General features: G+C 41.9%; 2 protein-coding genes across 2 annotated transcripts in view; one reads left to right on the forward strand and one right to left on the reverse strand.

Annotated features, from left to right (window-relative positions):
• On the reverse strand, window positions 1–12,759 carry ARL6IP5 (ARF like GTPase 6 interacting protein 5). The gene is made up of 3 exons (XM_082210797.1): window positions 12,489–12,759; window positions 2,231–2,448; window positions 1–1,457 (listed from the first exon to the last, which is right to left on the reverse strand). The coding sequence occupies exons 1-3, from the start codon at window positions 12,662–12,664 to the stop codon at window positions 1,285–1,287; spliced, it is 567 nt and encodes a 188-aa protein (XP_082066923.1). The 5' UTR covers window positions 12,665–12,759; the 3' UTR covers window positions 1–1,284.
• UBA3 (ubiquitin like modifier activating enzyme 3) overlaps window positions 7,474–13,226 on the forward strand; it is a 22,996-nt gene continuing 17,243 nt past the window's right edge. Inside the window, exon 1 of the mRNA XM_082210173.1 lies at window positions 7,474–7,498. The gene's annotated coding sequence lies outside the window, so the exon portion shown is untranslated. The remainder of the gene's footprint in view (window positions 7,499–13,226) is intronic.

Consider the following 13,226-nt stretch of genomic DNA (forward strand, 5'->3'; position numbering starts at 1 on the left):
TACAGATCAAAACCAGTTTACTTCTCTTAAATCCTAGAATACATAGATAGAGCCATATTTCCAACAAAATACTAATCATTTTACAATTAAGGTATGGAATGAGGCATTACATCTCTCAATTTTAAAAAGGAAGAGTGGGCAGAGGACTACAATGCTAACACCAATCCTAAGAATCACATGAGAGATATTATTCTGTGGACATCTGTTGCATAAATAAACAAGTCTGATCACAGCACATAAATACACAGGAGAAAGAAAATGCAGGTGTGTGATATGCAATGTTGGACTAGAATAGTTTTCAACCATCTTTCAAGCAAAAATTCAAGGTGCTTTAAATATGTTGTAAAAGGTTGCATGAACTGGTTTTTTCCCCTTATAGGAAATAAAACCAGGACAGTCCCACCCTTCGTTCCAGTACAATACATTATCAGCAAAAATTTAGAGTCCATTTTCCAGTTCATCTGTTCTATAAAATATATCTATAAGTGTTGACTAAAGACTCTTAAAGGACTCATACTTCTATTTAATAGCAGATCAAGCCTGGCAGAGTTAAATAACTACATAATTCTATTATATAAAAGCATGTTGGATGTGGCATGCACAGAAAATCATGTTTGTATTCTTATGCAACTCCCTGCCCCCCAAATATTTTAATTCTGCATAGGTTCACTGAAGGAATGTTTGTTTGCTAGATGTTATCTATGCAGACTTGCAATTCTCATGCAGAACGAAGGTCTCCATTTGTAAATGGAGAAAGATAAGGATTTGTCCTAACAAGCTGTGCATGTTATGTGACTACATTTGAGTTCTCCACTTCTCCATTTGGAAACAGAGACCACTCAAGAGGCACATTAAGATGCACTGCAAAACACTGTAAAATGGACTTTTAAGACCTCATTCATACTAACTTTGGATTTATCTTCTTGGACAGACAGGCGAGTGAAAGGGGCTGCTTGCATTCAGTGCACTTTGAATACTTTGAAAAACACTAACATAAATAGTTTTAGAGGAGGCATTCTTTCAATTCCCACGCTCCCCCTCCCCCCACAAAATAGTGCTATGACCCACCAATTGGATTTGTGTGTCAGATTTCTTAGCATGTCACAGAGGTGATACTATCACCTCCCCATCCTGGTCAGGGCGTCCTTGAATAACTTGGGGTTGTTTATTTTGCCACACTTCATCTTCGCAGTCTGCGTATTGTCACACACCCAGACTGAAAAGCGATGCTGGTCAAACCCAACCAAGTGCCCAAAGAGCCATAAACCGTATGCGTGTTTTCTTTTACTCCTTCGCTTTAGCCAGGTAGTCAGCCAGTTTGGTGATGCCTTCTTCTTGCTGTTCAAGAAGGTCTAGCACAATGCCCATGGGAGTCTTCTTCAAGCCTATGCTTTCCATCTTGTTCTCCATTTTGTTCTTGATGTTCCGAAGCCTCAAGGAAGCATGGACAAACATCACTGGAGGGGCGGGGAGCAAAAAAGCACATTAATACCCAACAGATATTGTCTACTTCATACCTACATTAGATGCATGTTCTCTCACCATCAGCTCCAAGAGAGCATTCTGACTGCCGATAGTGCCCAGCTATAATGACTCTTTGGAAGGCTTCTGATCATAGTACAATGGCAAATAAAAACCAATGTCACTTATTATATTACTGCCCTGTGTAATCTTTATGATCAGCTGAGAAAGGCTGCCTTGGTTGGCAGCAACCAGAGGGAGGGTCTTCTTGGTGGTGGCACCTTCATTATGGAACCACCTCCCCTCTGAGCTTAGGAAAACACTGATATTAATGATGTTCCAGTGCTCATTAAAAATACATTTAATGTATTTTTGGGCTGGTGCTTCATTCCAGCAGGTTTTATCATCAGCACCATCATCATTATTATTATCATCACCATCTTCTTCATCTACTACTACTACTACTACTACTACTAATGATAATACTGCCTGGGGCTACCAGCTGTATTTTTATGCTGTATGGCAATTTTAATATTGAAGTTGCTTAAACAGCTGTATGTTGCTTTGAAACTGAGGCAGTAAGCTATACAGAAATATTTCTACAAATAAAACATATGTATTGGCTTCTGATCATGATTGTTAATGGAAAAAAAAAAATCCTACCAAGGTTGGCATTTAATGTCCAGAACAAAACAAAACAAAACAAAACAAAACAAAACAAAACAGCAAAAGGAAATGCTGCTTCAAAAATAAGAGGACTTGCACTCACAGAACAGAGGAAACGTAATTCCGAACATGAACACCATGACGCCCCCGAAAAAGGAGATCAGGAAGTAGCTCAACAAGATGATAGCGACCACAAAGGCAGCTGGATAGTGCCTCTTAAACCTGCGAATGAAGTCTTTGTTGTGCGATGCCCACACAAATGCTGTGAACACCAGGACCACCACAGCAGCACCGAGGATCATGCTCAGTGGATTCAGAAATCTGCAGAGACAAAAAGGTACAAACGCCCTCAAAGTCTTCCAAATGTTACTCAAGCATTTTATATCAACATAAAGACATTTTGCATGCATCTTCCTGTATCTACAAACCACCCTATGTTTCTGGAGTCAAGTCTAAAAGGAATTGGGGGGGGGGGAGTTTGGCCCATTAACAGTGGCTAAATTATTCATTTGTAAAGTACTGCAGTAGAATTGCAACACCAATATACCTGTGAAAGGATCAGACGAGGGAAAGCGATTGAACTATCTTTAAAAAAAAAAAAGTATGCATTTTATTGATCCTTTCCTCCAGGGAACTCCAGAGGATATACAGAGGATTTGGGGCTGCCTGCTTAGCTTCAGGGAAGTTGTTGCATCACACGCTTTCAAGACCACACCAAGCAGTTATGGCTGGATGCTCATCTCAAGAGACTTCTCAAAGACTGCGCTTAACAGGGGTGGAAGCAGAAATAGTCTCCATCTTAATGGCATCCCAATAAGGAGTTTCCATTCACTTCTATGCAGGGGGAGGGAGCGCTGCATTTGGGGAAACTGCTGGAGCGATAGGAAGCTGTGCCTCTGACACAAACCCTCCTTAAATGGCAGAAATCTGGGAAGAGAACCCAGGGCCTAAATACTGCATGCAAGGCAGAAAGATGTAGCTCAGCATCAAAAGATTCTTGCAAGAGACAAGAATCCACACTCATCTACCCCACCATGACAGACTTGCTAGTAAAAATAAATAAGTCCAATCCCAGATTCCCCACCCACCCCTCAGATATGTCCTCTGTAACAGAGGACATAGCTTAAAAACAAACCAACATCACCTTTACCTTTCCACCCATTGCAGCATACAACATTGTTTGATGTTTTACAGTATTCTAACTTTTTTTTGGAAGCCGCCCAGTGGCTGGGGAAGCCCAGCCAGATGGGCGGGGTATAAATAAATTATTATTATTATTATTATTATTCTATGGCAACAGTGCCAGCCCCAACCTGGCTTTATTCTCTTACAAGACATGAACCCCAGATAGGTGGGTGGTGGTGCAGTTGTCTGTTGGGGTGGTCTCAATGACACGCATCCCTCCTTGGCTCACCCCATCACAAGAAGACAGACAAACCACCAAGGGTCAAGACAAAGTGCAGAGAACCCACAGACCTGAACGGTACAATTCAAATAATTTCAAACTAACAGCTCGGCAGATGCCAACAAAATAAAATCAAGCGGGATGCAAAGAAAGTGGGGGTGGGGAAGAGGACACCCAAAGTTATCGCAGTTGAAAAAGCTGAACTGGACAAACAACCACCCTGCAGAACTGTGACCCGGGGCTGGATCCAAGGAATTTCCCCCAACCCTTTCTAGAACAGATGTGGGTGGGTAGGGGCATGGGGAAGGCAGTTCTGCTGTGTGAGCAGAACACATTTGCCTACAACCCACAGAAGACGCTGCTTTACATATAACCCAGAACTTTTACACATGCTAGATTTTAGCCCACTGCGTTTAGTACTGTATAGGTAAAAACCAGAGGATGGGCCACCCTCCTCACTCACATGCTTGTCACAAGCACAACACCCATCACAAAGGCAAAACTAAGGCACACAGAGCTGTGGGCTCACTGTCAGTCATCTGTACATTGCACTGCCATGGATAAACTCAAATGGGTGAAGAACCCAGTCCTGGCCCAAGCCCCTGATTTGTGAATGGGTCCTTGCTGACCTCCTCAATACGTTGCATAGCACTGCCTTGGGAAGTACATCTAGGGCTTAATTCATGTCTATCAGCACACAATTAACGTGCGCTAGTTTTACCATCTTTGCCAGTTTAATAAAATGGAGATGATACAACTGCTGTGAAAGAGCAGGAGACCCATCTTCCTTTCATCACAGCTTCAGGTTGGGTTGCCCACCTGCTCCTGCTGCTCACAGGAACTCACGCATGGCATACTAAAAACAGGCCGGGTCTGCTTGCTGTTTGCAGCGTCTGAGTCACTTCTGGTCAGCCACAAGCTATATTTAGAGCAAAACTTTCTGAATGTTCTGCCTGGAAAAAGTGAACAGTAACTCAAGGCAGACATCATCACATTGGGCGTCTTACTGCCATCGGGTTTTGTACCAGAGTTTTGAGAGGTAGCCTATTTTTATAGAAGTATGAAATAAAAATAAAAGTTATACACATTGAACTTGGTAATAGAATTGATTCCTACAGCAGTTAGCTCAGTGGTAGAACATCTATTATGCATGCACGAGGTTCCAGGTTCAATCTCTAGGTAAGACTGGGAAATATTTCTGTCTAAAACTCTGGAGAGCTGATCAGTGATTTGACTCAGTGTAAGGCAGCTCCCCATGTGCATGTCAAGCTTCCAGTAGGCCTCAAGAGATGTGTAGTACAGTCTAACTGATTGTGGACCAGGTTCCCACTTTAAAACGTGAGCTATTGTAGTCGTAGGCAAGTGATTTGAAGTCCTTGCTGCACTACACAGGCAGGCAAGCCATCATCTTTCAGAATAATTCAAAATCGTTTGGGGGAAGTGTTTAACATCAATCAACTGGCTGCCTTCTCTGGCACCCTTACTAGTATATGTGGCAGAAAACACTCAAAGCAATTTTATTCTATGCAGCTAAAAATCTCTTTGCAATGAACCAATACTCAAAAGTTCCAGTTTTCAAAGTAAATTGAATTGGCTGAAAGCTGTTGAAAACCCAAATACAGGTGAAATTAAACACAAGGAAAGTTAAAGCGGATTTCCTAAAAAGGAAAGCGTGCAAGATAATACACTGGATTTGTTATATCTTTGTTACCTAGCTGGTTCTGTAACTATAAATGTTAGAGTCTGCTGCAGAACTCAATGTGCCATTTGGATCAAAATAAAGCATCGTTAACTGAGCTTCACTTTTTTTGGCTACAGGCTTTAGGTTAGATCCAGATTCAGTCATGCACAGGGTAGAACCAGGGAAATCAATGGGACCTAAGTTATGTCTTGTTGATTTCATGGGTTTTACTCAAGCATGAATGAGTCTGGATTCAAGCCAACAGAATTTGTTGTTAATGGCCATGAATACTGTCTCCTAGAAGTGAGAGGTTAACAGGTCAAAAAGTAGACAAGGCGAGAACAACTGATAACTGGAAGTGTTAGTCTCTGTGCCTGCTAGAATCTTTATCAAGACATATTTTTAGGCCTTTAATCTGTAACTGTGAGGAAGCTTGTTTAAAACTGTCAAAAGCAGTGGTTCAGAAGTTGCCTAGTGCAATAGCTTCTTTGCTTCTGTATCTGCATCAAATTGCAAAGCACCAAGTGGGCAACTGGCAGTAGAACACAGTTAATAGGGGTAAGATGTTTGCGATAGTGATGAGAACAAGATGGCACATCAATCATTAAATCATAAAACCAACATTCACTGTCTACATGAGGGGTAACCAACGCAGTCCCTCCAGATTGTGTTGAACTACAGCTCCCATCAGCCCCATCCAGCAAGGATAGTGATGGGGTCATGGAAGTTGCAGACCAGCAGCAGCTGATGGCACCATATTGGCTACTCCTGCCCTACGTATTTGCAATGAGTAGGCAGCAAGGAAAGCCACCTGTAGACACAGGCTGTAAACAGATACTGCCCTTATCAACTGTTGAGCCCCAACAACATTTATGCCTGCCTACATCCCAGACTCAAAGCATAGTCCAGCTAATTTCCCCATCTTTACACGCTTTAAAAGAGACAAGCTAAGCCCTAAGACCTCCAACACACTGCTCCCCCAAGACCCAAAGCAGAAAGCAAGAACTATCACTTTCTCTCTTCCACTATGGTTGAGCCTGCTGAACAGAGATGTATCTAGGTTACCATCTGCAATCTCATTTCAGAGGATAGTCTGAGATTAAAAAGACTGAGAACTTTGTGCATTTTCCCTTAGCTGCTGCTGCTGCATCCTGCTTATGCAATTGTCCCAAGGCAAATTCTCTGGCCAAGCATTTCAAACACAACATGCATGAGTGTAGAGTCCCTTCAAAAGCTTCCTCCTGCCAACATTGTATGTTACTTCAGAATCTGTCCTAACTGCTGCCTCCAAATTTATTTCTATTGAATCAACAATTATGTGGTCTTCATTTGGCAAGAATAACAGCCAGCCGCTGCCTAAGAGAAGTGCACATATAATATGTTTGGAATAATTCTGAATACAAGGTAACACCCTAGAAAGCTCTTCTCTAACAGCAGGCGGTCAATGCTGATACCATCTTAGCTAAGGTGATAAGACAAGTAATCCATCATGTCTGAAGTGTGCTCTGAAGTCCTCCAAGTGGGAGTCATTAAATGCCACAGGTGGTATCAGGAGCTAGGTTAGTTATAGGATACACTCTAAATATAGCCCTCGTTAGAGAGATTTATTGAACGTATCAGACACCACCAGTATATGTGCAAGACATCTTGTAGCATGGTAGCGCGGTGGTTATTTGAGGTTGGTGTTACTCGGACAACGTACAAAAACAAACTTGGGGAGAAGGTGATTAGTTCTTATTGCCAAGGAATAGGTTTTGTAGTGGTGGCAGGAATAACCAGGAAGTGTAAAGCACTCTATATAAATAGACCACTAAATGGATGCCTTAAGGTCTCATTGAGAGATACAGGAAACAACTTTTGCCTGCTGGAAAGATGTTGCACCTAGAAGAAAGCAGGTGGGGCGAAAAATAAAGAAGTGATCTACAGGCAAACAAATAATGTACTCCTCTATACAGCCAAGCCAACAGAACATGCTTCCATTTGCTACTGGAAGATTTGCTTTCCAACCATCTGCAGCAAAGTGGAACAGACTGACTGTGGAAATCTCATTTCATACTCAAGTGTGTCTTGGTTGGATGAACTGCAAGCAGGAAGTCATTGCATTAACTCAAATGGGCAGACTAAGCAATGCTGCAGGTGCTGGGATTAAGGACAATCCCAGAAGCTGGAAGCTTCCAATGCAGTCGGAGATGTCGATAAGAACAATAAAAGAAGCCACCAAATAAATGCAAAGCTGTAACGGAATAGATTTAGTAATAAGGTTTCAGCTTATGTACCACCACCAGGTAAGCACTGCATACTGCATGCCTGATCATGAGATCCTTGCTTCCAGTGTGTTAGCACACTGTAGCAAGCTTGTATTCTCCAACAACTTGGCACCAATGCGTGAAATACTTGGTTTTAAGAAGCTGGGAAGGTTCACTCAGGGAAGTGATAGGAGCACAGGCTTCCATGTTCTGGGACCAGAAAGTAAGGCATGTTCCTCCTGAATTAGGAAGAGACCTTGACTGAAAGAGATAAAATTAGCAGATCTTCCATATCACTATGTTGTTGTTTTTTAAGTTTTGTTTCTACAGCAGTACCATAGGAAAGGCTATGTTAAGTTTGGAAAGAATTGCCTTTTTGCAGAGAGATAAAAAAATACTCCTACTCAGTTGGAAGGACACAAAGACACATAGCGCATTACCAATGGCTGGCTGTAGAGAGTGCCATTTAAAAGTTCAGTGATGAAATTGAAGCAGACATTGGTGACCTGGGGTGGTGGTGTAGGGGACAGAAGGGGGAAAGAGAAACCAAGAACAGTAGACTAAAGATATGGCATACAAAATCTAATACAGCCACCTGCTTGTGTCAGGCTAAATATGTGCTTTTTGCATATGGCCATTGTTGGTGGAGGCTCAACTGAATGTGATCATTTAAAACAAACCTGATAATAAAGGGCACTGCAAAGCTATGAATGTAATATAAGCAAGACAGGATCTGTAAGGGAGGCAGTGCTTGAAACATGGCTATTTAAGCTATAGAAAAAACTCCAGAAGCAAAAACAAGACTTGCCACAGCATCCAATTGGAGTTTTATTCTTCACTGCCCTTCTTTTAGCTGCATACTATAACAGACAATGCTTAGCTTTAAGTACCAATTTTAAGTACACTCCAGGCTTACTAAATTGTGACGTTGAGGACAGAAATATCTGATAAACCTCATAACTTAATTAGTTGAACTGTAAATGTTCCTCATTGGCTGGCCAGAGTTAAATGTTCACCAGGCTTAAGACTTCATGGAAAAAGTGAGTTTTGAAGAGAGATCTGAAGGAAGAGATGTAAGTAGCATCACACAGGTGTTTGGGGAGGCAGTTCCAAGCATAAGGTGCAGCAAGAGTAGAGTAATTTGAGGGAGCAGGAGACCCTCAGCTGGATGGAAGTGGTGGTGCAAAGGTCAAAGGAAGAACGTAAGAGGAGAGAAAAGACGGTAAGGGTTTTGAAGAGGCGGGAAGAAGCCTGCAACGGATCCAGGAGCAGAGATAAAATCAATGTGCAGATAAGAAGAGACATCATGTGATCAGAACAAGAGGAGATTTATTTTGGCTACAGAAGGCTGAGAAAAGAACACAACTTGGCAACAGACTGAACACAGTGGACAAAGAAGGGAACAAAACACAGCCAAGGCTACATGCCTGTTCAACAGGGCAGATGATAACACAGTAAACTGATAAAAGAGTATTGATGGGAAGGAGAGTTGGAAGAGAATACTGAGTTGGAGATGACATATGTTCAAGAAGAAACAATGGAGGCTAATGGAGTTAGTTAAGGCACAGTACTTTCTATGGTATATAAAAAGAAAATTAGTTGCCAACACCACAGGTGGCTCTTCCTCACTCCCTGAAAGAACTTGCAGTGCATACAGCTAGCAACAAACAGGAAAAGGAGGAGCCAGAAAAATTCAACTATGGAAAAGCCTTAAAACATGCAACCATATAAACCAAGATGCAAGCTCAGCCATTGTAAAATAAACAATGCTATGTATTACTCTATGAACCTTGCATTATTAAGGTTCATTATTACGGAGTTATTATTAAGGTTCGGATTATTAAGAAGTGACTTAACGCAGCTTGCAGCTAGGTTTTTTTTAAGCTTTTAAGTAAATCTGAATGGAACAATCTTCCAAGCAAGTATGTTTTGGGTAAGACTTACATACATCAAAAATATTTTGAAGGGGAAATCTTTTTTCTTTTCTTGTTCTCCACTAGCAGACACACTGGACCTGGCCTCTCTCCACCTATTCCCAATTACCACAGGTAATTAGCCGAGGTGTGAGATTGCCTAGATTGGCCAATTCCATTGTGATATAGAAGAATGAATGTAGCAGTTCCACCTGCCAATAATGGGGAATCAGATACCAGCCTAACACCTTCCATGCCCAGTGAGCAGAGAGTCAGCAGATGCCTTCTGTGCCAACTTTTAAATGCCTGCTGAAAACTTTTCTATTCCGCCAGGCCTATTCAGGCAATTAAAAATAACGTATTTTTCCATCTATAAGACATCCCCATGTATAAGATGTCCCCTATTTTGGGAGACTCAGATTTAAGAAAATGGGGGAGATGGCCCAGAGTACAAGACACCCCCTATTTTTTGCCATTATTTTTAGGGGGGGGGGGAAACCTAGTCTCTTATACATGGAAAAATACAGTACATCTTTCCACAATGGTGTGTGTTAAATTGATGTCTGTTTAACTTTTTTACAGTTTTATTGCATGGTTTTATGTGTTTATTGTTGTAAAACATATTGAGATATATAGCAGAATACAAATATTTATATAAATTATTTTCATCATGGAGGGAAAGATGTTTTTCATTATGTACAGAAAGCCATCAAAATGGAATGGATGAGAGCCATTCAACTTGCATCAAGAGGCCAGAATCAGTTAAATAAGCCCAGTACTCAGTGCCATGTTCCAAACATTTGGCCACACCAATTAGCTTCGAAGCAGAATTACTTCCTTCCATTCTATAGGATAGGCATAGGCAAACTCGGCCCTCCAGATGTTTTGGGACTACAACTCCCATCATCCCTAGCTAGCAGGACCAGTGGTCAGGGATGATGGGAATTGTAGTCTCAAAACATCTGGAGGGCTGTGTTTGGGGGTGCCTGTTATAGGGCCTTTCTCTAAAAAAACACAATGTCCACCTCTAGGGAATAAAGGAAAGTCCTGTTTGTTTCTGACTATCTGATGGAAGCACAAGGAACAATTATATGCCTTGTCTCACTTTCAGCATGAAGTAAAAGACCCAGTCTGTAAAAGGATTTGCAAGTGTAACTAACAAAAGTTGATGAATGCAGCCTAAATCTAACACCAAGCCAAAATGGCAGAAAGTTTGCTTTTTTGTTCTTTCATCTTTTAGGATTCAAAGGAGACTGAAGAAGGATTTCCTGTGTGGTTTTGCTCAGAATTTTCATATATTCACAGGTTCACTTCAAAAAAGAGGTGTTCTGAGTATCATATAAATAATTCCTTTGTGGTTGTTTTAAACGCACACACTTGTAGCCGTAAAATCTCGGTGATGCTCTAAAGCAGCCTGGCCTACAACTCCCATCATCCCCAGCTACGGGCCCTGCTGGTGGGGTGAATGACAGTTGTAGTCCAAAACATGTTGGGAAACACTACTCTGAGGAGAGCTTTTCTAGCAAGGGGAAATGTTAAACATGTTTAAATTAGGCTCTATTAATGATAATAGACTTAAGAGAAAGCAAGTGAGCTTAATCTCAGTTTACTCATTCTACAGCTTCTGCAGATTGAAGATTTCATTTATTTTACCTTTACCATGACAGGAATAAAAAACCCTGGTCAGTGAAAATCTGGTCCCCTTAATCAGACTCTTAGGACAATGAGTAAGGGAAGCAAGAACCGCTCTTAGCTATGCTTTTGCTTTCTAAGACACAAATCATTTAACAGAAGATTCTAGCTCTCATGAGTGCAGCAGAGGCCAAACTGATGAGTCACCAGACTGCCAAATTTTCAACCAACAATTTCAGAACCTGTCACGTGAGTGAGGGGCTGACTCATGACTAGTTCCAAATGGCAAGGCCACATTAATGGTTTGGAAGCATAGGAAGTCTTCTCTTTCCATTCAAGTCCTCTGAAGAAGCCAGGAACAAACTAGTTTCTAAGGATGAAATGCCATGTGGCACAGTCCAGCAAGCATGACTCATGTGAAGAAATTGCAGTTAGAGTTTTGAATACCAACGCCCATCAGTTTAGGCCTGAAATACATTCAATCTCTCTCTCTATATATATATATAGGAGAGAGAGCATGCACCAAGGTTTATCAAGGTTTTCCAAAAACTGTCTCGAAGAAGGAAAGCTTTTTATTGGGCCAAAATGAATAATAGGCACAGGGAATATGAGGACTGGGAGAGTATCTGAGGATTTATTCTGTAAGTTTATTATACTATGGGGATAGGTGGGAACTATGTAAAAGACCATTTATTTCTTTAAAAAGTGAAAGAACCAGAACAAGGTTGAAAAGTACCTCACATTTAACCCAATTCACCCCCAAAGAAGCAAGAATAAAATAAAAATAAAAGTGCATTTCTCAACAGGGTTAACAAGAATAGTTGCAAAATACCAATTTCCCACAAACAATGGGTCATATACACACAGCACTGACTTCCAGAATATAACAATGTTACAATTGTATTCAAGGCACGGCAGGGGGTGGTGGCACAGAAACACCTAGATTTCTTCCTGCATAAACACTGTCTTAATGAATTAGCCCTGGTGATTTCATGATCCAAATCTAATAGAAGCGTAGGTTTCACTTTTGAAAACGTACATTCAACAAGGAAGACGCCTACAGCTACATTTTGAAGGAGAGAAAGGAAATCAACTCAGGAAGTTACAGTTAGCCAACGGCACTGAAGAAAGCACCTGCCCTGTATGGCTAAAACAGCAATTTCAGGCAGGATTGCTCTATGCAGGACACTTTGCGATACATACAGCGGATTTGCTATCGTCTTGCTCACAGCTAAGCTACCTCCATCTTAAAACCAGAGAGCGTAGCAGTGCGCATCCGGTAACGTATGTTATTTAGAAGCTTCTCCACAAATACGAATGCGATGGAAAGCGAACAAGGAGGCCCAGCACAGCTTGCTACCCTCAGAAGAGAAAGGGAGAACGGAAGCTAAAATGCTCCATTGCTCTGCTAGAGTTGCCAGCGTCAGGAAAGGAAAGGTGTGCGCCCCCGCTCCATCTTTGCTGCGGAACGCGCCCGCGCTTACCCCACTATGGAGATCACGGTAGCCGCCACCACCAGGTAGTTGGTCTGGTAATAGAGCAAATTGCTGACCACCCTGTTGTTCCATTTGGAAATGTCTTTGAAATCCGGCACGGCGAAGCGGTCGTGGCCCGGAACGAAGTCGTCCCAGGATCTCAGCGGAGCTACTTGCACGTCCATAATGCCTCTCCCATTCGGAATCCTGCAGCAGCTGCGCGACGTCAGCAGGGCGGCCTTAAAGAAGGGCAACGCAGCAACCAGCTGACTGGAGTTGCATTTCTGGTTGCCTGCAAAGCAGGAAGGGGGGGGAAAGGCAGCCGCGGGAGGGCGGATTTTATCTTTCACAAAAATCCCACTGTTTGCAAATTAAGATGCAACATTTGCAATGTATATAGTTCACACAATAGCTCCTTTTAAAAAGCTGAGGTCAGTAGCAGTCTCCTTGAACACCGTTGTAAGATCCTGCCAGATATCTATATATATATATTGCAAGGTTGCTCAACACAGCGCAGTGCTATGCATGTCTACTTGCAATTTTAATAAGAATTTGTGCCTTCACTTGCTTTTCTCTCCTTCCTTACATTTCCACCCGCATTTTGTTTTTTGGAGTGTAAGCAGCCTGAGAATAGGGCTAGTTTACTCATAGGCTTTGGTAAGCTGCTCTGAGAGCATTTTTGGCTAAGGGATGGGGTATAAAGGTGCTAAATAAATTTATTTAGAGTTGCACTTTCTAGCTGCAGTA

Source organism: Podarcis vaucheri (genome assembly GCF_965113315.1).
Source record: "Podarcis vaucheri genome assembly, chromosome: 2".
NCBI classification, from domain to species: Eukaryota; Metazoa; Chordata; class Lepidosauria; order Squamata; family Lacertidae; genus Podarcis; species Podarcis vaucheri.

Excerpts from the sequence above, each read along its gene's own strand:
- ARL6IP5 (XM_082210797.1), bottom strand. The coding sequence starts at position 12,664 with ATGGACGTGCAAGTAGCTCCGCTGAGATCCTGGGACGACTTCGTTCCG. Across the intron at positions 2,449-12,488 it reads ACCGTGATCTCCATAGTGGG|ATTTCTGAATCCACTGAGCA; the intron begins GTAAGCGCGGGC and ends TTGTCTCTGCAG. Across the intron at positions 1,458-2,230 it reads AATTACGTTTCCTCTGTTCT|TGATGTTTGTCCATGCTTCC; the intron begins GTGAGTGCAAGT and ends CCGCCCCTCCAG.